General features: G+C 43.1%; 1 protein-coding gene across 3 annotated transcripts in view; it reads right to left on the minus strand.

Annotated features, from left to right (window-relative positions):
- Positions 1-26,731, minus strand: part of c20h8orf34 (chromosome 20 C8orf34 homolog) — a 54,403-nt gene that overhangs the window by 5,662 nt on the left and 22,010 nt on the right. For all 3 annotated transcript variants that reach the window (XR_004612354.1, XM_034572702.1, XM_034572703.1), the window contains exons 8-12: positions 16,072-16,207; positions 12,375-12,460; positions 12,189-12,262; positions 5,219-5,345; positions 672-1,162 (exon numbers count right to left, since the gene is read on the minus strand). Coding sequence is in view for 2 of the 3 variants with exons in the window: in XM_034572702.1 (XP_034428593.1) it covers positions 672-1,162; positions 5,219-5,345; positions 12,189-12,262; positions 12,375-12,460; positions 16,072-16,207 (914 nt within the window). In the remaining variant the exon portion in view is untranslated. The remainder of the gene's footprint in view (positions 1-671; positions 1,163-5,218; positions 5,346-12,188; positions 12,263-12,374; positions 12,461-16,071; positions 16,208-26,731) is intronic.

Raw genomic sequence — 26,731 nt, forward strand, 5'->3', positions numbered from 1 at the left:
TGCAGAGCCGGTGTTTGTGAGCGTCTGCACATGTGTGATGTTATGTGTTCTGGTGCTCTCCATCATAATCTCTCTGTGTGTAAAAAGGCTCTCGTGTTCCGCAGCCAGCTTTACTTGGGCATCGAGCCTGTTTGACACTCAGCACACAAGTTCACTCACACACTAAAACATTAGAGAGAAGCTGGAGCCATTTTCAAGTCCGTGGCTCAAAGTTTATGACACATTTACTTCTGATTTACACACTGTGAGTGTACGTGATCTGTTTTATTACCAGATAAATCACAGATGGAAGAAACACCTCAAGTGTAATATGTAGAGTTTTATGTCATGGACATGGAAGTTACTGTGTCCATTAAAGGAAGAGTTCTACTTTTTTTTGGAAATGCTCTTATTCAATTTCTTGCCAACGGTTAGATTAAATTATTAGCACTCTCATGTCTGCCCATTAAATGTGAAGCTACAGCCAGAAGACACCGAGCTTAGCAAAAAGACTGGAAGCATGATGGAACAGCTTCTGTGTCAGACTTTAGTGAATTCATGAGGCCAAAGCTTTCACAATGCGTCTTTGCCTCCTCCCCATGGATGTGCCTTGTCATTATTCCTTACATCTGCACAGTGAACTAAAGTGTGTTTGTGAGGATTACGGTGCATGTCTCAGTTTAAGGTCTCACCTCAGACAGATAGGCCCGGAGGCTGGCACCGAGGCTGTCTGTCGTGCTTAGTCCTGGAGGGGTGAGCAGCGGTCGGGGATGTATGGGCTGACTCGTTGGCGTCACAGGGCGGCTCCGCGACCTCCTGAAGGTCACCTCTTTATGAGATCCGGTGTTAAAGGTGGAGCGCGTCAGTAAACTATTTGGGGTCAGAGGCCTGCTGGGCGTTCTGGGGGTTTGAGTCCTGCTCCCAGGGTTGCTGGGAGATTGAGTCCGACCCATGACCAGGGAGGTGGGCTTGGGGCTGAGCAAAGGGAGACCTACGCCACAGGGCTTGCCCGAGAGGCTGCTGGCGGGAGACTGCGGCCTGGAGACGAGACTGTGGAGAGGAAGCGTGTCAGGCAGTGTTCTGTGGCGCAGAGGGGTGTGGAGCAGACTACTGTGCAGGTTATTCGAGCTCCAGTTGGTCATCTTCCCCACTTCTGCCAGCTTGGCCAGATCCTTCTCAACCTCTGGAGGGGAAAAAAGGACACGATTCAAGTCAGGAGCCAGATGTCATACTTTAAATTTAAAACAGTCAACACATGCACCGTCTGAATGGGTGAGATGGTGTAGTTTTCCTTATTCAAATCCTGTTTTTCCTGAACTGAAATTGAATATGTATGCAATGATTCATGTAGCGTTTAACACGAATCCCAGATAACTGGCAAATGGACTCAGAGATTCCATGACTTGTTTTTTGCAGCACATTCAGAAGCTGTGGAGGTAAGTGTGCGTCCTACAAGACTGATGATTCACAAACTTTACTGAGCATTAAAGTGGGCGAGACCGCCCGGTTTAATCCCTCTTCTGGGCAATGATGACAATATTTATAGACCCTGTAAATTGTGGTGGATCCGGCTTCCTGTGTCAGAAAAGGTTCCAAGTTGATATACAGTAAGCACAGCCTGGTAATAGTTTTGTTCCCTGTTCCTGACAAAAACACATTTGTTTGCCTCGCTGGTAGTCTCAAAAACATTTCTGTTTGCAGAAGAAGTGACGCTGCCAACTCCTGCGATCAACATCTGGGTAATTTTTTCCATGTTTTCTGCTTTCGCTACAGATCTTGGCAATCGAGTTTCAACACACCAGTCTGGGAGTTATCATTTGAGGGGGATAATTTTGGGAGTGACTCATCAACAGCAAGTATTTCTGGAATACTGTATTTATGTGACGTTAAATAAACAACAAAAGGGAGCGTGACAAGTGTTTCACAAACCTTGACTTCCCCTTGTTTTTGTGCGAGCGGTGCTTACCTGCGACACAAACAACATTTTTCCAGGCAAAAATGAAACACATGCTCCAGTTCACTGACAAATATCCACTCAGTATTCAAACTGTACTACTCTAAATGCAGCTTTGGGACATTACTGGGTTGAAATGTATTCCAGACTATTTTGTATAGCATCCTTCGGGGATCAAATACATTTAATTCTCTGACATGCATAATTAGATTGCTGTTCCTGTGCTCAATCAGCTCTCGTTGTAGGCAGGGTGACCTTTACAGTGAGATACACTGCAGAGCACATACAGCACACTGCAGAGCCTATGTTCAATAACCTGCATGCGTCTGTGTTGCTTTAGCATTGTACACATGTCACTTCTCTGGATAATAACAGAGGTTTAGGTCACACGTTGGCCTTGCTCTGTCAGTACAGAAAATGAACTCTCTGTGGTGTACGGGGCATGTCATGACATCAGCGCACGGAGGTGACAGGACTGCAGAAGACGTTGTGGTAGAAACCATAAACCCACTTTGTTATTAGGTTGATAAAAAGCTAGATCATGACCATAAGGCCTTCTACATAAGGGCTAAGTACTTCAATGATTTCCCAGTTTAAGCCCTTAACCGCACACACACCGTCCCCACTGTGACTGGTGTTATTATTATATTGTAAACAGGACATGTTCATTAGTAATCTGCCCCCATAAAGTTGACATTTTAATCTCAAGTTATTTACCAGTAGAATGATAAACACTACATGTCAGCGTTGTGAAAATCTGTCGGTCTTCCATAAATGGCTCCACTCGGGATTTTATTGTAAACCGAGTGCTTTCCCTCGACTTCCTGGCATCGAGGAGTGACCGATCAGGAGCAGCCTTATTTTGAAATCCTGTGCAGTTGACTGCGTTTGATACAGAAATATTACAAGTCGTCTCGCAGACACTGATGTATAATGACAGCTCCTACACATCAAAGGGGGACCATCCAAATCCATATGGTAGAAATCTTTTTGATAAATTTTGATCCAGTCATTCAGTAATAAGAAGAGGGGGGAAAAAAGAGAAGCGGGGAGAAAATGAGACAGAGAGAAGGAGACAAGAAGAAATGGAAACAGATCTAATCTATTAAACTCTTTGATCAAACAGCAGTTGCACATGGTAAGAGCGTACAGGGCCACGGCACGCTATACAACCATTCAGGTCTTGTGTTAACTTTACTAGTTTCCTTCACTGAAAACATACAAATGTCCTATCATTTCTCTGGGTTTCATTTTCAGGCTTATGATGTTTCAATACACAGCTTGCCTGAATACATTATAAAGCAGCCATTGTCTTTGGATTAGTACAAAAATGGGCAGAAGTGCTCATTTTTAATACGGTGTAACTAAGACTGGGGACTGAACTAAATACTTTTTGAGTCGGGGCCAAAAATATATCTGTAGCTTTGAAAAGTGCCAAAAAATCGAAAGCTGGCAATGCTACGCTTGTTCTCTTTATTCAACGCTGATGCATCGAGCACTATGACATGTTCTTGTATTTGGCATTTCTTCATATTTACAAAACCATTGTATTGTATGAGCAATGGCGTACATTTAAAAAATAAACCCACCCTTTAGTAAAACTTGAATTAAACTGCACTTAGATAGTACAATATGTAACTTTGGCCAGAAGAATACTTTCAATCCAAACAATCACAAAAGGTTGATGACGTCGTGAAGCAGCGTGGGATCATGGGAGTTATCATCGTCTTCTGCACCATTGCCGATGAAGATCAATCTCAGGCGGAAACCATGTTCTATTTATCACATTTTATTTACTTTATGCAGCGAACGGCGATTAATCATCGTGACCTATTACGAGTGACCGATACAAACCATGGCAGGAGGCTAGCTGTGTGCATTTCCTTCCTAATACTTCATTTGCTTGAGAAGTTATAGCAGAGGCGGGCAAAGCCGCGGGTGAGGTGGATATGACGCAATTAACTAAATTAATTAAATAACTTGACAAAATTGGGGGTTGAAGATTGTAAGAAACATTTTGTTAATGTCAGAACACGTTTTTAGACCTTTTAATGAAGAATTGTTCCACATTATATCTTTCTAACTCTTCAATAACCAATGAACTTCGCAGTACTATGTATATTAATATTGTTTTAAAAATATAATTAGATTTATTGCATCACTAAAGGGCGATTAAGCGGGGGATTGCACAAGCACATTATTGGGCTCATGATGCAAGATGAAGAGTGAGGCTCTGGCTCCAAACATGGAAAGTTTGAGCAGCTAATAAAAGGCTTGAAAGAGTTGAATTAGCTTGTTGCCTGGTGGGAGCACGCAGCCTGAATATTCAGTAACTCAGTATAAAACAATCAGTGCCATTTGAGGACCTCTGGGGGGGGGGGGGGGGGGGGATTGTTAGGTTGTTATTAACATAAATAGTTTTAGTGCCTCCTAAGCACCAGTTTATTCAGTCCTGATGAGCTGAGAAGTTCACTGCAGCTGGGACCACCGCCGGGCGACAGTGTTCGGTTCACCGAGCGGGACGAATATGCTTCAAATAAGTCTGGTATGTGAAGACACATACAAGCTCTTTAACACACAGTGACACTGTCAAACAGAGTGGGAGGACACGCATTAACAAACAAGTGGCTGACATATGATGGTGAATGGCGTCGTTCCCTCTGGCCCCCGTTCCCGTTCTTTCATCTGATTCACAAGCAAATATATATTTGATCATTCCGACAACAAAAGCAGCCTGTGAGTCGCCCTGACGTCCCATGTATCAAAGATGAGACTCGAACTTCATTAAGAATAACGATTTCCGAAGTGCTGCACAAATTCCAATGTGTCAGTTAAAATCTCCGGCTTCGATCACTTCCAAATGACTCGGCAGCGCATGACGTAAACATGACAAAGCTGCAGCTGAGAAGATATTCTGCAATGTGGAAAATGAAGTTATTTCAATCAGTTTTCAAATTTCCTCTGACACATTTAGTGGGGAAATCTCTTTTTAATTAAACTGATTTCTCCCCCTCCCCCACCTCATAAGTACTCACTAAACCCCTTTCTATTACATAAGTCTGAAGTTCAATGTGTGTGTGTGTGTGTGTGTGTGTGTGTGTGTGTGTGTGTGTGTGTGTGTGTGTGTGTGTGTGTGTGTACATTCCAAAGTATTTGACTTATAATTCATCATTAAAGCCACCAATACATACACAAACTCACACAGACACTAAAGGCAGACCACACACATGCGTTCCACACAGACACACACACATTAAACACACACATGTACACATAGCTGCGTACCAGCGAGCTGTTTGCCCATGTTCTCCAGCTCCTTGGAAAAGAGGGCGTCTCCCAGTAGCGGGCCCGTCTGCCCGACAGAGGTCCCACCTCTCACAGCCTTCAGATCAGCCTCCCAGACAGCCTGACGCTAGTTAGCAAAGGCACAAAGAAGAGAGGGAGAAAGTCACATTAGAGGGGCGACCCTTCAATTAACTCTTAATACAATTTTCAGCCATTGCTGGAAATATCTGAGCCATATCTCCTGGAAAAAAAGAGGCAATTATGATTTTTATGGGCTTTAGAAAAACACTGGAAACCACAACAAGTGTAGATGAAAGCTCGGAGGGTGCAGTGCGCTCTGTTTGGTGAATGTGGGGCGTGAGACTTTCAGTAGTGGTTCAGGAGACTTTTATATCACTTTAAGTATATCTATAGAGGCTTGTGTGAACACTAGTCTGTTGGAGAAGACCCTGGCAGCAGTAGTTAAGGAATCTAGTAGTTACAATACGTTTTGGATCGCTTCCAAAGTGCAGAGAATCAATCTGACTGTCTGTGTGTGGAACGCATTTCTGGATTTCATCTCATCCGCTTCACACTTGGCATGTGTATTGTTAAGGGCCCAAGAAAGTACAGTGTCGAATTTGGACATTGGACACGTTCAGTATCAATAAAATTTGAATAAACAGGCAACCTGTTGCAGAGGTGGATTGGGACTCATCAAAGTAAGAGACATTTTTGATCATCACAACAGTGCATTTACAGATTCTCCAGTTCTGGGTTCTGTGAAGTGAGTCGAGCTTCACTGAACTTTGAATCACCAGGTGAACATTGTGCAGCAGCGGAGGTGCAGCTTCTGGGTTCTGTGGACTGAGTCCTGCAGCCACGGCTCAATTACTGCAGGTCACTTTTATAGTTTCTGAAAGACAGCAGCAACCAGCATCACCACAGGGCAAACAAACAGCCCATTCCCAACAGGCAGGATTAGAATGAGCACTGCACTAGTTAAAGAAAACTCTAAAAAGGGCAGATAGGATCATTATCAGTGGCTGCTCTGGCCTGTTTCGCTCCTAGCTCTTCCTGACCATGTGTATGATTTGGAAGAGGACCCGTTAGCCCAGGGTTTGCCAAGTCCTGAATTGGCAGCACATTTAATCCTCCTATTTATTCCCGCGATGGGACACAAGTGGGCAGATGATCTGTTAAGCCAATGGGTCGAGAGCACATGGGCTCCAGGCACAGGTGAGAAATAAAATCTGTCAGACGCAACTCCACCTCGTGCAAGTTCGGTTTACACTAGATAAGTTATGATACTTCTGATGCCAGCACTTACATCATTTGATGTGCTAAGCGATTAATGAGAGAGCGGACTTGACAGAGTGCTGACACAGGGGAAGGCTGTGGGAGATCGGTGATATACATACACTGCAGTCTTCCAAAAAATATTTAAAGACAAACCTGGGATAGAACAGGCAACTCAGTTTATGATTTTCGAGATTCGACATGGACTTTGGAAATATTTCCAAAGAGGAGGTGGAAAACGAGTGAAGCAACGATCCTCTGATAAATGGCAGAAGTTGATTCCCAGGGTCTACTGCACTGAACTCTGTGTGTCAGATACATGAGGCGTTCTGTGGCAGCAGAACCACACCGCCGCAAGCCAGTCCTTAATTACAGCCCTCATAAAGCAGCATGGCGGGTTGAACATTACAACTAAAGCCCCTCCCCAACTTTATTTCTCTCTCTTTGGTGGTATCCCCAAATCCAATAGCATGACTTCATCTTGTCCTCCTCCAGCTCTGGGTCTTCTCAGCGCTGGCAAACAAGGCCACCAACAGATGCATGGGAATAATCTTTATTGTACAATATAATAGTAATATAAGTTTATAGTGCAAGTTAACATAGATAAAGTTATGCTTTATTAGTCATTTTATTGGGGAATCCATATCTAGTTTAATTCTGTTTATGGTCCAGTTTATTGTGATGCCTTGTACTTCTTAAGACCAGTTAGTGTATTGCTGATACAGCAATTCTGTGATAATCGATAAATTGCAAGACAATCATAGAACGATACATTGTGATCTCTGTCCAACTAAAAAGAGTACAGTCCATTAAGTCATATCTTAGTGTCTTTTTATTCTTTAACAAACACACTGTATCATGTCAATGTCCACATGTACCATCATTCCAATGTAAAATAGCCATAAACTGGCAAACTATCGTATATATATAACTAAATATAAATATTTATTATCATCCGCATATCAATAAGAGCATCTCGAGTCCAGATGACGATATATTGCTGTGTCCTTATTAAACCCCTATGCTGTATGTGGATTTACCCTTATCAGCAGCATCCACAGTGCAGTATTTGCATTGCTTCTGCCCTCAAGCTCCTCTGTCCACTAAAGGAAAGACTACACCGTAATCAAGACCATATATCCTGGAGGCCGCAGGTGGTACTGTACAGTCCTCGTAGCTGGGTAAACAAACAGGATACACCGGGTCTGCTCGCAATTCACTTCCCCAGATACCATCAATAAATAAACATCGACATTACGATCAAAATGTGACTTGTTCGGTGAGAAGTCTGGTGTTTGGTGAAGTCATACGTATTTACAAAGTCACCTGGAAGATGTCAACATGTGCAGCCTACCATGGTGGTATAATCATAGGCTCTATGCGGTAGATGGGGGCAGGAAAAAAAGTGAAAATGGACTTGATTAGACCCTGACGAGATACAATGACGTGATGAAAAGTGACTTCCCTCCACCACAATTTGAAGCAGCAATCTGAAACAACACATGACACGAGCACTAAACCTTTATGTCAATGGTTGCATTCCGTAATCTGCACAGACAAAGAGATGAGAGTGATCGCCTGTTACTCTCCAAAATAAAGAGAGCCGGTGATTTTGCAATGACTTATGAATGCATTAATGTCAGCAGCGGAAAACCCAAGTTGTATTATCTTCCTCCCAGTATGACGGAGCTAAAAGAGCTAAAAGAGAGAAAGGGGGAAAAACCCTCTGGTGATGCTTCTGCCCGACTAACAAACATGGATCTTGTTTCGCGCAAAATTGATTCCATGTTGAGAGCAAACGGGACAGCGAGAGCGAGGATGGAAGTCTAGAGTTAAATATTTTATAGCCTGCATGTGTGCAGCTATACGTGTGTGGTCACCAGTAATAATCACCACAATCTGGGGTTCGGTCCAACGTGGCCCTCCACACAACACGAACTGTTGAGGGTATGTGCATGCAGTCACAGACCTCAAACATGGACGGGCTGGGTTGGGGGGGGGGTTTACTGGCTTCGCAAAGCACGATTGATGGACTCTCTCTTGTTGTGGTCAGGCGAGGATAGCAAAGGGACTAATACACACACACACACACACACACACACACACACACACACACACACACACACGAGGAAGCCTCTCATTTTTCAATATTTGGGCTTCAAACTGAGCAATTTGACAGAAAATGGGGACATTTGTTCCTGTTCATGATATATGCTCTGTTACAATAATGTTTGTGCATCATGGATTTCATTAAAAATTGTTTTTAAAAAAAACAAATCCTTTCACCTTTGCTCGAGCTTCACCGTGAACCTTTTCCAGTCTCTAAAGGATCGAGGTTGCAGCAACGATCTTATCAATAACTTCTGCCTTGGAAAAGGTAACACGACTCATATTGCATCCTCAAGCAAAGAGAAGGACTGTAACAGAATTACACTAACAAGTGTTACGGTATTTTAAAGAAATCTGGAGGGCTGCAGCTTTACTTTAGGAGAGTCAGATTACATAGTTCAGTTTACACAAAAGCACAGTAGGTTTCTAATCAGGTGGAGAACAAGTTCATAACCGAGTGAAAAAAGAGACGATCCTGGCAGAAGGGATGTTGCTGGCATCAGGATTTGATGTGCACATGTGTGATGTAGAACATTGAGTATTGTAAAAATGTGTGTTATTATTATGACGACCAAACAACAAAGTCTCTGATGTTACAGATTACCTCAAAACATGTGAGGAAATCTTCTCTCTTCATCGCACATGAGCATGGGACACTATCAACAGTTTCATTTCTTGTTTGAAACCTGTTCACAAGGTAGACACGCATTAGGTATTTACTCAAATGGTTTACAAAGAGAAGAGTGAAGGCTAAGAACAACTTAGACATTTCAAAATCGACATCTAAAATTAAAATCCTCCGATAGATTTATCCACTAAACTCAACTGTAAGATACAGTATTTTTCTGAATGACCGCGATCCTTCCGCTTGCAATGGTGACGAGGGGACTTGAGGGGTAACACTCAACTTTTAATGAGTTCCTGTTGTTTTGGCTGACTGCCGAAACACCTAGTGGATTTTATGAACTATATACGGAGCTCACCAGCCCATGGATTCAAACACTGAGTCGCCCAAACCACAGGCGAAAGCAAACAGGATATTGACAATAACACAGTTAGTGTTTATTCAGGCATTTTAAAGATAGGTTGTATCACAGGCTGCCTCAACTCAACCAGAAGAAAAACAGAGAAAGTTGTTCAGCAGTTGGTCCAAGAAGAAAGTAGAAAGGGGTAAAAACTAGGAAAATGGCAAATGAAAGGAAATCATATTATTCAATTAGAGTCAAATAGCAGCTAGAATGTAATGTTGAAGCGAAAGTTCAGGCTCAAAGACTCTTCATCAACGATCATGTTTTACAATCGGTTGATGTTTGCTTCGGATCACACAACATTTACCAACCCCCTTTCAAATTTATCCTTTGGGATAACATTAAATATTAAATGTGAATTTTCATTGTTTATTGACACCGATTAAGGCCACAGCACACAGAGGGTTACTTAAACAAATCTATAAACCCTCAACAACCTATAAGCTTTGCAGAGAAAACCGCACTATAGCTACCTATACTTTAAATCACAGAGATCTGTTGGAGGATAACCATGCATGCATGACTTTGGAGGTGTGGGGAGCAGTATGTTGCCAAATATAAAAAGTCGTACAGTGTATCGGTTCACATTCTGCCAAATTGCCCCTGGAAACAAAAATAAACCACCACAATGGCTCTGTCTTGTATCATACACATTGCATCGCGCTAATTATCGTACATGTATTTCTACCATACAAACAAAGTTTACCGGGGCAGAGTTTATGATGGCAGCACCCATAAAGACTAAATTTGATCACTTAACACTTACAAAGAGAAGTGTCGGAGAATTTCTTAGTGAATTTGCTTGGTGATTGCTTTAGGAAAGTATTTGTCTTTATGAGGCAATTATCACCTGAAGGAGCTGCCAGAGGCAGGGGGCCTGTCGGACTAATCATGATAACCATTAACAGTGTTTACTTTCCAACAACACCAAACCTTTACAGCCCAAACCTGGGCCATACTTCATGTACGGACAGCCGCACATGATGAAATGGGATAATAATGAAATACCACTTCAAACTTTTTAACCTAGAAATTGTTGCATGTATTCTTCTCAAACCAGTGAGGGACTAATTGGGCACTTGTCTAGCAATGCAAGGAAAACTGTCTCATTTTAAATACAGGTTATCTATACACAAATGGCAGCCAAAGTTATATTTAGTTGATTTAAAAAAAAGGAAACAATCTGCTACAGATTTATTTCGGACTGTACGACTTCAAACGTTGGTTTTTTCCTTGTGACCCACAAGCCCCTGAAGGACCTATTAAACTAACAAGCTATTACAAATTGCAGTTTCTTTTCAAAGAGCGCCCAGCCTAAGCAAGTAAAGACAAAACAAGCAGATTGGCTACAGTAAGGTGACAGGAGACGTTTGCACTTGGGGTTTTCATATGGGACGTATTAGTACTTTGTTCTTAAGTGTGCCAGCCAGGGCTTAACCTATGGAGACGGAGTGTAAGGGCAGAGATGAAGTGGTTAGTGCCCTGGTATAAACAGCTAAAATAGAGGCTCCACATGGATGTGAGGGTTAGCTGTAAACAGATAGAAGTGTTAAAAGCTAAATTAGTTTGCTGGATTTTCTCAGAAAGAAAAAATGGATTTAATATTATTCAATCTATGCCAAGGCTTTTTCACATAAACCATTTTAATAGGCATTTATCAAAAAGCTTGTGTCAAACAAATGGGAAAGTTAGAACAAAATATGTAATTTGAAGTTATGAGGTGCACAGTTTCTCTAATTCCTGGACGGAGTCTTGAATGCATTTGGTCTACGCCGTCAGACTTTCATCGACAGGCTTTGATTCAACGAGTCCGTCAGTGTGTGAAAGTCTGCTCCCAGTTAGTCTGGAGTCTCTCTGCATCTGCTCCACACACGGAGCAGTGCCGCGGCTCCAAACCCCTTTCTTTCTTTCTTTTTAAAATGCTGTAAAAAAGCCCTGTCTAACACTTAGATTGGGCAATTATAAAAAATGAAGAAAAAAGTATTGGCTTTTATTTTTTTGCTGGGGGATAATTATACAACGGTACAGGCGTCTTAGCTGACCGCTTTATTAACAGCATGTGAGTGTTTGTCTGTGTCTGAGTCTGGTGTGTGCCACGTTAAGCTCCCTGTGGATTTCTTCCCTCGAGCATGTGAGGTTATCACGCAGGCCACCTATTGAACGCAACCGTGCGTTCTCCTATAACCCACAAATATTTAGCTCTATTGTACAAAACTTCTAAATCAGCCTCGATTGTCACTGTGTCACGAGATATTCTTTTCATTTACTCCTTTCAGACTCCACACGAGTGCCCTTAGAGGTACGCAAAGTGATATAGGGAGATTTCTGATTGGGGTATCAATTGTTCAGCGCTACCGAGTGTTGTGTAAGCTGAAATGCCCGAAAGCTGAAATGGCCACGTAAAGACGGATCAGTTTTGTCCTATTAACGAGAAGCTTGAGGTGGTTTTCGCTGCCTCTCAGACAATAGAGGCCGTGGAGGAGAGGGTGACGTGGTAAGTGATGGCTGTATAGTGATCTTAATTGTTTGGTGATGGATGTAGGGAGGACACTTACAGAGCCTGATACTTGAGACGCGGCCTCGCATTCCTGCAACCGTCCCGCCACCGTGTCCATACCGGGCAATGGAGCTGCTCCAGAAAATGCACATAAACAAGTAAAAAGGACAAAACAGAAGCATGAGACCACAGAAATGTTAAAAAGAGGTAAAGAATAAAACATTTGAACTGTTACGCAACTTACAGGAGATGTCAGGTACAGCTTGTTCAGATATGCGAGTCCTGTGCTCCTCTTCAGATCTGCTGTCCGATAGACTGTCCCCCTGCAACCTAGAAACAACACGTAACACACACTGTATACACAAGTGTGCACATGGGCAACATTCAAATCGGCTCTCAAATCGGCATTTTAGCCACAACACTGCAATGCATGTTTGGAAACTGAACGACAGATTACAAAAAGACAAGCACATCGCTATCGGCCTGAGGTGATGAGACAAAGAGGAAGTGTTTAGGGAGTTAATCTCTTCTTCTGCAAGATCTGAGACAGCACCAAGAAAGACGGAACATGGGGGTCAGTTTCTTTCATCGCTGCGTCTGCACTTTCCTTTGCATGAAACCATATTAATGCACTTACAGACATAAAACTATGCACGGCTCACTTCTGTCAGACGCAGCTTCCCTCTACTTGCTGAAAAAGCAAAAATGGGAAAAAATTGGCCCAAACATTCTCTTTAAATCATTCAGTTATCATAATGTGTTCCAAGCGGTTTTTTGAGATATCTGTTTGGACTGAAATGGAAGCTGGTCTGGGAGATTTGGCCGCCTCCTTAAGGTACTAAAAGATTTGGGTTTCCCGTAGACAGGAAAAAGAATACAGTGGATGAAAGACAAACAGTGATTGAAATGCAATTTCAGCGGGAAGATAAAGAACGTTGCACCCTTCAGCAAAGTATTTCACACTCTTTTATCAACACTATGTAATTAAACCAGCATTTATTTTTCTAAAGCATATTTTAAAAGACTATAAATCATACCACATATTACTGTAATTACACAGCAATTTTAGTTCCAAATTCTTTCGCTGCATGTTATTTCCATGTCATCGGCACAGCCATTAGGTGAAGACAAAGGAAAGCAATCCACGCGCTTCTACGGTGCGGCTACATTCCGTCACAGCCGCAGGGCCTCTTGGTTTCTAACTCTACGAAGACGGTAAAAGCGGAAGAGTTTTTTGTGTATTCTATTTCTTTTCTTCTTTACACATCCCTTTCCGAGTCTTTTCCCGCTCTTTAATCGCCTTTATAAGACCATTAAACGCTACCCAAGATGACTATCAAGGCCTTACCATCCGCTGAACAAAACCTGATCATAGCTCATGTCCTGACTGCCATCTCCGCAGCACATTCCGGATATGAAAGCAATTAATTTAATGAGAACTACATGCCCCGAAAGAGGTTTGTGGAGATCTATCCATTTCCTCGAGACTGCTCCTCCAACTGCGGACCATGCCCGAGATCTGGGATGTGTTTGCTCACAGGAGGGTTTTGTGGCAGAGGCACGTAGCCATTAAAATAACCGATCGAGTGCATGAAGGAGGTGGATGAAATGCCGGTGTGACCACAGCTATAACCCCAGAGACAGAGACATGGCCACAACAGACAGGCCACATGGCACTTTACACTTCCACCAACCAGTTGAGAGCCAGAGGAAGCAGCGCGTTTCCTGACCTGCCACTGCTCGTTAGGAGCCACACAGGCAGACTGGACTGTCGGGGGTGTGGACAGTGTCTGGACAGAAGGGAAGCAAAAGGGCGAAGGCTGAGAAAGGTGACTAAGAAGGATGGGGTGAGTTTCAAGACAGGCTGAGCGAGTTCAAAAAGAAAAGGGTCGTAAAACCATATACAGACATATATGACAAATGAAAATATTCCCTACAGTAATCCTAGAAAAATGTTTTCTTCATAAAACTGTTTTATCTGAGCGATATCTGTGTCAGTGAAGTGCAAAGCCTCTTTCACCTCTAAAAAAAACACTCACACTCGCTAATATCTGGCTTATGTCTGCAATGGGAATGGATACAATCAGCTCCCAGTGGCTTGGTCTTGATTGACTTTGAATTGAAATCACAGTGCTCGTGCTATCCAAACCAAAGTGTGATACACAGAACGACGGACCACACCGGAGAAGCTGAATTCTAATGAGTCTGCTGGAGGGGTGGTGGGTATGTGAGGAATTCTTGTCCAAGCAACCCTCTACTATCTTTGTGAGAGTTATGTGCCGGAAAGAAACCACTCAGAGCCTTTTATTTTAAACCAAATTAACTTTAAACATTAGTTGAAGTTTTATCTTGAGTGTAAGGTCACATCTCCACAGTAGCATTGTTCACATGTGTGAAGCACAAGGGGCATTTACTGTTACACACGTTTGTCCTCTGAGGAGTAAGTTTGAAGGTTGGTCCCTTATTGAGTTAAGTTTGAAAGGTGTTTCTGGGAAATCCCATCAAGACAGTGTTAATGTACATAAAGCCTCTGTTAGGGCTTCTCACCTGACCTCTGCCCACACTGTCTTCTTTAACAACACTGTGTGCATACGTGAGAGAACGTGCATGCGTGTGTGTGTGTGTGTGTGTGTGTGTGTGTGTGTGTGTGTGTGTGTGTGTGTGTTAAGAACTCCTGCCCTGATTTCAAAATTCTTCCTCTCCACAAAAGCACAAAAGGCATACCATTTGTGCAACACTTTTCCAGCTTACTGATCGGTTTATGACCCTTACACCAAAATATGACTATGAAAGACCAAGACTCCTTTGCCAGAGAAGCTTGGGAAGGATTTGGTGGTCAGGTTAAAGAGGACGAAGCAAGAATTTGGCTTGAACCAGAAGGAGCGAGGAAGACCGAGAAGGAGAACAGATGTCTGACATTTTAGTCTGGAAAAAAATAAATAATAAGCACCCGGCACAAGAGCCAAGAAGGACTCCAGATACAGATGCTGCTTTGCTTCGCCACTGATCCAACCAGAAAAACTCAGTGATAACCCAGAAGTATAAACTATTTGCTTAAAAACATCCACCCGCTAAACTGCGAGCAAGAAATTCAGCGATAGGATTCATCCTCCTGCAGGATCTCCGACAACATCCCACAGCCCACGCATGGAACGAAACTGATAAGCAGTGTGAATGAAAGGAGAGAAGGAAACAAACAAATTCCAAAGCCCAAACAGAGGAGGCTGTGCAGGCAGATTTGTGCCTGGCGTCTCAAACCAAGATACCCCGTTTATCTGTGACTGGCATCAGGGAAGACTCCTGCCCACACCTGCCTGTGTGGTATCACACCCAACACACCGAGATGAGAGCGCTACACTGATGCCGTGGACTGAGGAGCAGGACAGGAAATGTGTCAGGAGAGAAAAAACAGTGATAGAGAGAGAAAGGGTGACAATGGAGATGATTATATCCACGCTAGAGCAGATTTGTGAAAACAAGCAACACCAGATAGTCTTCAGATATGATATTATTCCCTGTTTTGGATGTCGAGGTATCTCGGATACAAATGCAGAGAGAGGGAGAGGGGGAGTGAAGGGTGAGGGAGGTGTCATGACCCTGGTAAGAATGAGGTAGGATGTTAGAAGGAAAGCACCTCTTCGTTGCCGCTCTAAAAACAGTCCGATATTTGCCAGACAGACATAACAGGAGCATCAAACTCCCTGCAACTAGGAAAGTATATATTTATTACCAAAAATATCAAACTACAATTTTTATTTAATTTCCCTCCAGGGATCAATAAAGTATCTATCTATCTTTCTCTCTCTAAATTATTTGCTTGACAGATATAACTCTTCCTAAATCCTTGTACTGACTCGAGAATTTTTCAGTGAGCTTTTACTTATTTGTTTGTTTGAATAAAAAACAACATTCACTCGCCAAGAGAAGTTCAAAACATTTACCTGGCACACCTAGAGCAAATGTTGAGTGTAACTTTGGCCTGCGGTTCGACCTGATAGGAGCTGCGTCCCTGGCTGAATTTACTGCCGGATGGAGCCAAGCCCGTCACGCCCTCCATCCTCAGGTCATCCAGGTCCTCTGGGGGGGGGGAGCGGGCCAAAGAGACGCAAGGAGGGAAAAAAGGAAACCAAAGGGGAAAAGGAAGAGAAACAAGACGGAGAAAGGACAAGTCATTAATCATACTTTGGTCTCTCCCTTATGTCAATATGATGCCCAGTGATGACAGTCTGCTGAGAGCCAAAAGGAGCAAACAAGCACGTCACGGTAAATAAACACTCTGAGCTCAACGACGCTGCCGTGATCCCTCACACGCATACATACATCCATCCATCAAAACACAGATTTGGTCTCAAAACTCTTTGTTGCAGGGAGGGACAAGTCGATGACAGCAGCACATCGCGGCAGCACAGAAACAGGAAGGGCACGTTAACAAGCTGAGGGGGACGGAGACGGAGAACAGTGAAGTCGACGAGAAAAATGAGCAGCGAGAGAGGGAGAGACGGAGAACTGGAAAGCTGGGTTCCTTCTGATCTCCCCCTGTGTCCCCGAGAGCACACACACAGTGAGAGTCTTCCCTCAGACCCTAAAGAACTCCATATGTATCAGACACGCCAATATTGTTCACCCTAACCGTCTGACAGAGATCTGAACTCCTGCTTTCACACACGAACGCACAGTTAACAGGTGCACAGGTCTTTTATCACCTTTTCTGAGAGCACATACCTCTGCTAAGGCTGAACACGGATCGCCTCAAAAATATATTTTCAGGTAACGATCCAGATTCACAAAATCTGGATCGTTATCCGGATCTGCACCAAATTTCACCAGTTCGTAGGCTTTACAACAGTACAGATTTTTTTCCCATAAAGAAATGATCTGCTTCATTTCTTGACAAATTCACGAATATGTCCAAAAACAGCCCCCAACCACGTTAAATTTAAAATGAATTACTGGATCCACCCCCTTAATTGAATCCGTTCAAAAGGTTAGAGCTTTCTTCCTTGGCTCGTATTTTACCCTTTCACCAAGTTTCAAGACAATTTGTGAAGTAGTTTTTTGCGTAATCCTGCTGACAGGCAGACAAATAGCAATAAAAACAGGCGGAGGTAAGAAGATTTATGAATGAGGAGCAGTGAATCAGAAGGTTATGAAGTCAGTGTTCTCTGCAGCAAAACAACAGTTGGTTAAATATTCCAGACGATCAAAGAGTGGAGTCTGAATCAGCCAGACCATTTTGGTTTTGAATCCTCAGGAGATGGAACACAGTGCAGCGAGTTCTTTGTATTGAGAATGACACGATGAGTCTTCCCTGGTTAAGTCAAGCTTTTTCAACACATGCTTAATCACACAGAACATTTTGACTGGTCACCATAACAATATGTTCTCCCCCCATTCTTCCCACCAGACCAGAAGAATCCCGGAGCTCTGCCAGTGAGGTGGGTCGCCTGCAGGACATGCAGTGTATTCGGGCCTCTTGCTATCATTGTTTCTGCTCCTGCACATGCAGTACGTGCCTGTGTTTCTATGCATGTGCGCACGTGGTTATCTGAAACCAACATTGATACTTTTCACTTTAGGATCACGTTACCTGAGCCCAGGTTTGGGGGAGAAAACAAAAAAAAGGCCCTCACACCTTGAAAGACGAGAATGCATGACTAATCACCTGGATTATATTGGATGACACTTGCTCATGAGAACTTTCTCCCTTGCATCCATCAGTGTGGCGCAGAGCCAGAAGAATCTCACCTGTCTCCTTCAGGTGTCAGGAAATCATTTTGACAAGAGGACTAAATGCAGCGCTTCAATCTAGTCCATTAATCTGGGACTCAGTATAGATCATAAATCACACCTCCTTGTTGTTAGTGCATGGGACATGGACCAAACTAAAAAGTCAAAGTACACGTTAAATACATTTTTCTCATAGATGGTTTCCCTCATTTAAGGTAGTTCTAATTAATCTTGTTAATAAGTAGGGATACAGCTCGACAGTACATGGGTCAAAACACTAATCTGGAACATACAATTACAAAAAATATATTCATATGTAAAAACTATGTAAGGAGCTAAAATAATTGGTGCTGCATTATTTTTCTACAAATGATGGGAGTAGGGGCCACTGACCACTTTGAATTAAGTACTTTTGTACAGCTGTCAGAGTAAAATATCTAAATTAAATCGATATATTCAATATGCTAGATCTTTTTACATTTTGAATACTGACACCAATTTGTGTCCAGACTGTCTGAGAACGAGAGTCGTTTCAGTGTTTCAAGAGGGACAGATACATTCCAGTAATACCCTTAAGCAGGGCAATATTAAATGTCCCATTCATCACGGTATGCGTTGGAGGGGGTGGGGCCAGAGAGCCACCAGCGATCTGGGCAATTTGCTGGTCGTGGGAACCGCTGAAGTTTTCGGCCTTCAACTCTTCCTCGTTTCTCCTCCGTCCATTCCCACTCGTACCCTTTTTAACCATTTCCTCTTCTTCTGGCGACTGATGAATGTGACATACCCGATTTTCCTTGGGTCACAGACTGCGACACAAATCATGGCTTGACATTTGGAAACGTTCACTCGTGAGGCTGCAGCGTCCATGAGACACCATAAGAATAACAGTGAGCCGCTCTGACGCTGACAGAGAGTATGACCTCAGTGTGCACAGCTGCTCGTCACCTCAACTCCCACTTCGTCTTTTTTCGCCTCCCTTCCTTCTGGTCGAGAGAAAACGACACTATAATGGAGAGAAAGACCTCAGTGTCTGAGGGAAGGAAGAGCTCATCTCAGACACTTAAAAGGTCACAGAGGTAAACAAAGGCTGTTGTCTGGAGTGCATCCTTTTCAGAAAACAGATTAGTGTGTGTCTGAATGAAATGGAGCAGACTTTGAATCACTTAGGAAGGAGTCGCAACACTTGGTGCTGAACAGAAAATTGCTCCACGAGGGAGAACATTATTTCCTTATTATTTTTGACAGTCCCAGACGTAAGCTGAAAGGGAAGAGTAGCTCCCAGTGAGGCTGAGTTTGCATGTGTTTACTTGTTTGTGGATTCAGATGAGTTAACAGAAAAGCCTGAAGTAAAATGCCTCAGACTACAACCCCAGTGTTCTGCTGCTGTTCATAGTCACTGTATGACTGCACATTCAGTAACTATTCTGATTCTCTCACTTTACCCTGGCAACTACAGGCCTGAATATGTCCGGAGAAATTTGTTTTGTTAGCCAAGACAATTACATTTTTGTGACAGATACAAGTGTAAACGTGTATAAACAGCTTGTCCTCTGTAAGAGTTTCATTTTGGTTTGTTTGTCCAATCCTGTTAAAAACTCAACTCAAAATGGCATAGCAAAAACCTTTCAGGTGTCTAAGTCAGATATAATTGTATTTAGTTAACACCACTTTAATACGTATAACTTATTTCTGTCTTTCTGTATGTGACCTACGTATCCCGAGAATCGTTCATCTTAATGGCTTCACACTTGTGTATTGTTAAGGGCCCAGGAAAGTGCAGTGTCAAATTTTGTGCGATTTGAACATGCGGTACATTACATATGATTAAACATGTGACAGATAGGACTCATCGACAGCATGTTTTCACAAAGACGGGAACGACAACGGATTTCTCCAGTCCGGGACTCTGTGAACTTTGAATAAACAGGTGAAAAGCTCTTTGTGCAGCAGCAGCGGTGGTGCGGCTCCAGGGTTCTGTGGACTGAGTCCTGCGGTCTTTGCTTCCTGAGGCTCAATTACTGCAGGTCACTTTTATAGTTTCAGAAAGAAAAGCTGCAACCAGCGTCACCGCAGGCCAAACAAACAGCCCATTCCTAGCAGACAGGTTTAGAACGGGGCACTGCACTAGTAATGTTGAATCAAGTATTACACATTATGTAACCAAGACTAAATACACCGAGCTGCTTTGCTCAAATTCATGTGACTGAACAAGACCGAGTGAACACACAGAAAATCTGATACCTCTAAGTGTTCTTTTCTTCTGCGTCTCCCGAGTCCTAAACATATGACTGAATGCACACTCTCCCGGTTTCACAATGGAGCCCAGCATGCCTCCCACACAATGCCACCGCGGTAAGTTTACCGTGCGCCTCCCGTGAGACCGGTTTACCCCGAGACCATGACAGCCTCGCGGGCCTCCGTCTAGACACAACAAACGTCTGTCCACACTCGCCCGTTTGTCAGCCCCGTCACATTTCCACTCCCTGGGCACCGGGGCGGCCATGCGTGCTCCCCCTGTCTAACGATGAGACATGGCAGATAAATAAAAAACGGGGCTTCGACTGGGGGAGGGGGGGGGGGGGGGGGCGATGGAAACTATTCGAGCGATGCAATCCCAACAAAAGGCCTGAGCGATGGAGGAATTCCGTGCCGCAATCACTCACTCACAGTGAAGCCAGGGGAAGGAGCGGAGTGCACAGATAGTGTTTGTGTGCTCTTCTCTCTCCAAGTTTCCATGTAATTTAATGTTGTTTAGATAGCGACGGACTGACTGGCTCTCTGCTGCTTTTCATGGGGTTGCAGAGAAAGAGCCGAAGTCATAATTAGCGCACAGGCTCCACGAATAACTTAATATACACCTTCTTTGGATGTTGTGCGTTGACAGACGCGTTGGGGTGGATTCACCTGACACACAACCCCACACACGTGGAGTACACGTACACACTTCATCATCTGCCACACCAGATCCAATGCGTTTCACTCGAGCGCCCTGAGTTATTGTTTCTCATCTGAGTGAATTTTCCATTCTTTCATGAGCAGTGGCGACATCTCACCACATAACACTGGGCTCTAATTAATAGTCTTTGAGTGATGGATGCTTGCTCCTTGCAATGTTCATTCACACACACACACACAGAGCGCACCACATGTGTGAGCAACATACTCAGACACAAAGATAAAAAGCCGCGCAGCAACACACACTCAACCCCAACACGCACAGTGACACTTGTAGACCTCACACTTCAGCTGCCCTCACACATACAAGCAGCATTTGTGTTTCATTAAAGCCCCCCCGAGCACAAAGCCTCCACTTGGCGGTTAGTCGTCGCACAGACAACTTTGATGTGAGCTGCGGCAGAGACGCATTTGTTTGGCTTTGTAATAAAAACAATATTCCAACTTACATTTCATAATTACGTCTCGGCTTTCAATGGCGCGGCCTCTACCCCAGCGCCTCCCCCCCCTCCTGGCCTAAAAATATGCCTGTTAGACTCCAAGTCACCGCAACTCTGAGTGCGGCAGTAAAAAAAAGCCTGATCCGAATCAGATGGGGACACACATGAGCAGGGTAACATCACAGCTCCGACGCCTGTGGAAAGTCTTATCGCAGACCTTGGTGCTAACCTCCTTTTAACTCACTTTCTAAACCGCAAATATTGCAGAGATGAGGACGTCAGTGGAGACGCAGCGGAGCTTTTAAGTATCGCTGCATTACAATGACTGGCATTTCACTTTTCTTTGGAAGTTTCTAAAATTATTTTTTTTAAATGAGGTAGATCATAAATATATTTTTCACTCTGCCAAGTTAAAAGCTGCCATGTGAGACGAAAACAATATGAATCACAAAAGAAGCGAGTGATCCATCAAACAGAAAAATGTGCCCGTCCAAGAGGTATTGTAGAGGAATGGCTATTAAAAAGACAAATATAAGTTATTATGAGTGATGGGATAATGTAGGAGCTAGTGTGCAACAAATTTACTGCAGTGAGCTCAACGTTTCTTTTGTTGGTCGCTGTTTCCCTGCTTGTTTCTGATAAACGCATAGATACAGCAGCACGCACACAAACAGAGCTGCAGCTTGACATTTGCAATCACTCGGAAACACACACACACACACACACACACACACACACACACACACACACACACACACACACACACACACACACACACACACACACACTCACTCACTCACTCACACACCAATTTTGTATTATGACATCACCTGCCTACTTGTCTCTTAAATCTTAATCTCCAAGCAGACAGGAGCCAGAACAACAAATTCTACTTTTTTAACTTCTTTAGATAAATCTGCCCACAGCACTGCAGGGTCGGGTTTTTTTTTTTTAGTCAACTATAATAAACACAAATGAACACGTGTCCCGTATCCGTCATTCTAGATAACGCTATCCAAAGCTAGCATCCTTGTGTCCATCTACTATCTTTGCTTCTGTCTGGCTGCAGTAGACACAATACAGCATCACTGTGTCCGCTCGGCTCTCCTCCATTAAGATAATCTGCTCAGTTCATCTAAGACCCTTACGCACACCAGAGATTCGTACGCTGGCTGGTATTAGGCCGTGCTCCGCATAATGACTACTGCTAGATTTATGGTATGATCACAGCAGTCTACTTGCCTATTGGTAATTGCTTCCAGTAATACCACCGTAATAGCACAGCAATTTGCCTCTCGATTAACGTATCCATGTGCACCGCGGAGACTTTTACAGGCGTCAAATTGGGGCGCAGTTAAGACTTTTACTGGAGACGTTCTTTTCGCCATCAGGCCGGTGGAACCTTCAGAGGTGAGCCCAGCCCTTTCAAGCCTGTGCTTCAAGTGAAGAATGTAATGCTGAGGCAACCCACACCACTGGCATACAGGCTATGGTCTCATCCACCTCCTGCTCTTCTCTGACACAGCTATAATGTTGGTTTGCATTGTGCACAGGGCAACTGTTGTGTCTTGGTTGGTTGGACGAGGATGAAGGGACTGATGGGGGCGACGGGAGTGTGTGTGTGTGTGTGTTTTTGCTGCTGATGCTGGCGTCAGGAAGTGCATGCCTTGACTGCCAGCACGGGTAATCTGGATGTTGGCCCAAGGCGGAGGTCAGCCATGTTAACGCAGCAATCAGACGCATGCAGGGATGTTGTTACAGTTACAGTCGGTTACATTACCACGGCAAGCGGTATTACTCAAGTCCTCCACTTACAATGACACATGAAAAGTTTTCAAACACATAATTATCTCCGCCAAGGAGGTTATGTTTTCACCCCGGTCCTGTTTGTTGGTTGGTTTGTTTGTTAGTTAGTTTGAAGCATTACTAGGAAACTGGTGGAAGGATGCATTATGGGTAAGAGCAGAACCCATTCAATTTTGGTGCAGATCCAGGAAAAATGTTTCCCTCTTTTCAAAACACATTTCCCCTGATTTCCCAGGGAATAATTCACGGATCTAAAACTAACCTATAGGGGACTGATAATCTATGTGTGTGTAATTTGGTGCTGCTTGATTGAATTTAAGAGGACTGCTGGGCATTGGCAGAGGTATGCTCTCTACTGAGTGCCATTCTGGTTCCCATTAGATTTTTCTCACGCAAAATGTCTAATATAAGGCAAGAATTCTAAAGTCGACATTATCAATATCCACAGAACATATTTGTCTTTCCTATCTGCAATAAAGTCAATAACAGCAGCTAAGCCCTTAACCACAGCATGTTAGATAGTTGGACAAAAGTAAATGTGAAGCCTTCTATATGTTAAAAGGAAAAAGACCTTTACAGAAATGTTTTTATACTAAGTTGAATTTCAGGATATTACAGAAAGTTAAGATGGTGAAAAAAAAAACATAAAAAAAACTTTCTGCACTTTCTCACTGTACTAAAACTGCCATTGTATTGTGCCTCAGGCGGCGCCGGATGAAAGAAGATATAATGTCCTCAAACAGAATCAGCCACACACAGGCATTGTTCCTCATGCACCAGACTGCTTTATTCTGTGTGTATCAAAGATCAGACAGAACTTCATCATCCCCTCATCCTGTCCCCACCAAATCTTCACTGTCACTGGGAATCAGCGAGAGTGTGTAAATCTACTCTCACGTCCTCCTCTCCTGTTTCAGGAATCATGCCAGAGTGGGCTGACAAACTAAAAAGGGTCTGTGGACTTACGGTCGGATGACTGGCATACACTGTGGATGTTTTGTCCTGAGACACGCTCTGTTACCCTACACTGCTACGATGGAAATGTGTGCATGTGAAATGGGTTCGGCTATAACCCTCTGACAGGATCCCATAATTCACAGTAATTGCTTTCAGTGCCCTTTAGTAGAAAAGGACGAAAGCGTAGTGTTGGTATGATTTTTTTATTCATACATTCATAGAGTTTATTTTGTTGAGAAAGTTAATTTTTTGTTGCTCCAGTTGTCAATAAACAACGTGTACTATAACATTTGTCTAGTTAAAAATATATACATGTTTTTTTTTCATTGCCAACATGAATGCTAATCACACTTATTTTATACACAATAGTAGATCTTGAGAATTCAGAGGGTATATCCCTGGAATGGAATACTTCCACCAAACAAGAGGAGAACAGTGGGTTTACAGAGGGGGAACTGGCTAACTCATCTCATTAACTTACCATAAAATAACTGTGTGAGGCCAGAAACAGGGTGTTTCTCCCCACACAATGAACTCAGCTTGTTTCTTATTTCAGATCAGTATAAAATTGTGGTCTCCACCGCCTAGCAAAAGCTCAAATCTGGTCATTTTCCATGGTTTTACAAGAACATGTGAGTCATATTCGTTTTCAGTTTGGTTTCGGCTGTGGTAAATATTAAGCGCAGGACTAATGAAAACAACTGGGAAAACACAGTGCCATCCCCCAGTGCAGTTAAAGAATCAATAAGACTTAACCTCTAAGCTGATTTTATTTTCTCTTTTTGGAAGAATCCGAACAAAACAAATCAACCTTAAGCCGTGTCTTTGGTTTTTATAATTGTATTCAATCTGTAAAGCCCTGGCTAGCAGTATTGTAATCCATTCCAAGAAAATCTTATTATACTTTCATAAGCTCCTTATCCAGGTGCTGGCAAAAAGACACTCAGTGTGGAAAACCCTTCTGCTCAATATGGAAATGGGGATTATTTGCTAACTTTCTTTGCATCTTCTAAGCCTGCTTTTACCACGCGTCTTATTCTCCCACAGAAGTCGTAGTTGTTATGCAGAGGCACAAACTCAAAGCTCCTTTCCTGCCTCCCAGTGGATATTCAGCAATATGCTGTAATGTTCACTGTGGTTTCTCCTCGTCCTCCACAGGTTGGGACACGTAACCATGACTGATCACATCTACACCAGGGGACAGGTTCCTTTCTCAGCCTTAAAAACAAACTGCTCTTGTTTCTGTATCAGGGGGATGTTTGTGTATGAGCCGCAATCAACACAACCAGGAGGCTCGCAGCCAATTAGCAGGTGTGATGAACCCAGCTCTGCTCATCTGATAATACAGCAGGTACACCGAGAAACTACTGATGTTCATCTGAGGTTAACATATGAGCCCTTGGGATGAGCGTCATCTCATCAGCACTTCATGGTACATTATTACAGTGTGTGTGTGTGTGTGTGTGTGTGTGTGTGTGTGTGTGTGTGTGTGTGTGTGTGTGTGTGTGTGTGTGTGTGTGTGTGTGTGTGTGTGTGTGTGTGTGCGTGTGTGTTTGTATATGTGTGGTGCTGGTAGTACTCATGTTGTGAGGACTTGTCTTCCTTATGGGGACAAAAAATCAAGTCCCCAAAACGTAGGTCATTAAATTCTAAGGTGAATACATGTTTCAAGGTTAAGTTTAAGTTAAGGTTAGGGTGATGTTTAGTGTTAAACAAGTAGTAACTATGGTTAAGTTTATGGGTAAAATGTGAATTGTAGTTAGATTTAAATTAGGCTTAGTCCTGAATTGGTCATTATTAAGGTTAGGGATAAGGTTTTGGTTCGGCTGTCCACAATGAATAGAAGTGAATGCAGAGTCCTAATAAGGATATATACACAGACCTGTGTGTTTATGTGAAGATCTTTAAGATGATGAGATTTGTGAAGTTATATGAAAGTGTCTTCAGTTGAAAATGTGTATGATAGTCATTTGTGCAACTAAAAGTCAAATCAGTCTTATACAAGCCTCATTATTTAAATGTGTGATCACTGCACTGTGATTATTAAGGCTTATGTATACGTTTCTGTCAGCAATTTAAATGTAGTCATCTGATACCGTCAAGTGAAATGTTTCGAGTAGTTGTAATATCATACATTAACCACTAGAGTTCACCCTAAGCAAAAGCTTAGAAAAAATATACACCAGCAATCTCCAGTACCTCAGTGGGGTAATAACTGTGTAGCAATGCACCATAAAAACTGTAGCTATATTAAAAGTTAGTGACCAGAAATGTAATTAATTCACATGGTGCCCTATTATGGTAAATGTAAAAAAAAAAAAGAACATTTGCACTGATCCACTGATTAGCTGTAGAACTGAAAACCCCTCTGACAACATGCACCTACACAGCAACACAGTCCTCGAGCAAGTGATTGAATCCCATTGAACAGCCGACCACACGTTTTAACCTTCATGTGGACGACGATAAATATCACCTTCAGGGATCAATACAGCATCTCCATCGCTGCCAAGGATCATAAGTCATCTGCTGCATGCCTCTGGTCATAGGTGCACAGTTTGTGCCAAGACCCTCTCTCTCCAAATGACGCCCAGAAATCCTCCTATAGCGGTCATTACATTTCTCAAGGCTCACCACACGCTAGATGTTAGCATCACTTTAATCAAAGCGAGGCCGTTTAGAGTGACACTGCAGTGGTCCCCGTGAAGAGCACCGT

The sequence above is a fragment of the Hippoglossus hippoglossus genome, chromosome 20, assembly GCF_009819705.1.
Source record: "Hippoglossus hippoglossus isolate fHipHip1 chromosome 20, fHipHip1.pri, whole genome shotgun sequence".
NCBI classification, from domain to species: domain Eukaryota; kingdom Metazoa; phylum Chordata; class Actinopteri; order Pleuronectiformes; family Pleuronectidae; genus Hippoglossus; species Hippoglossus hippoglossus.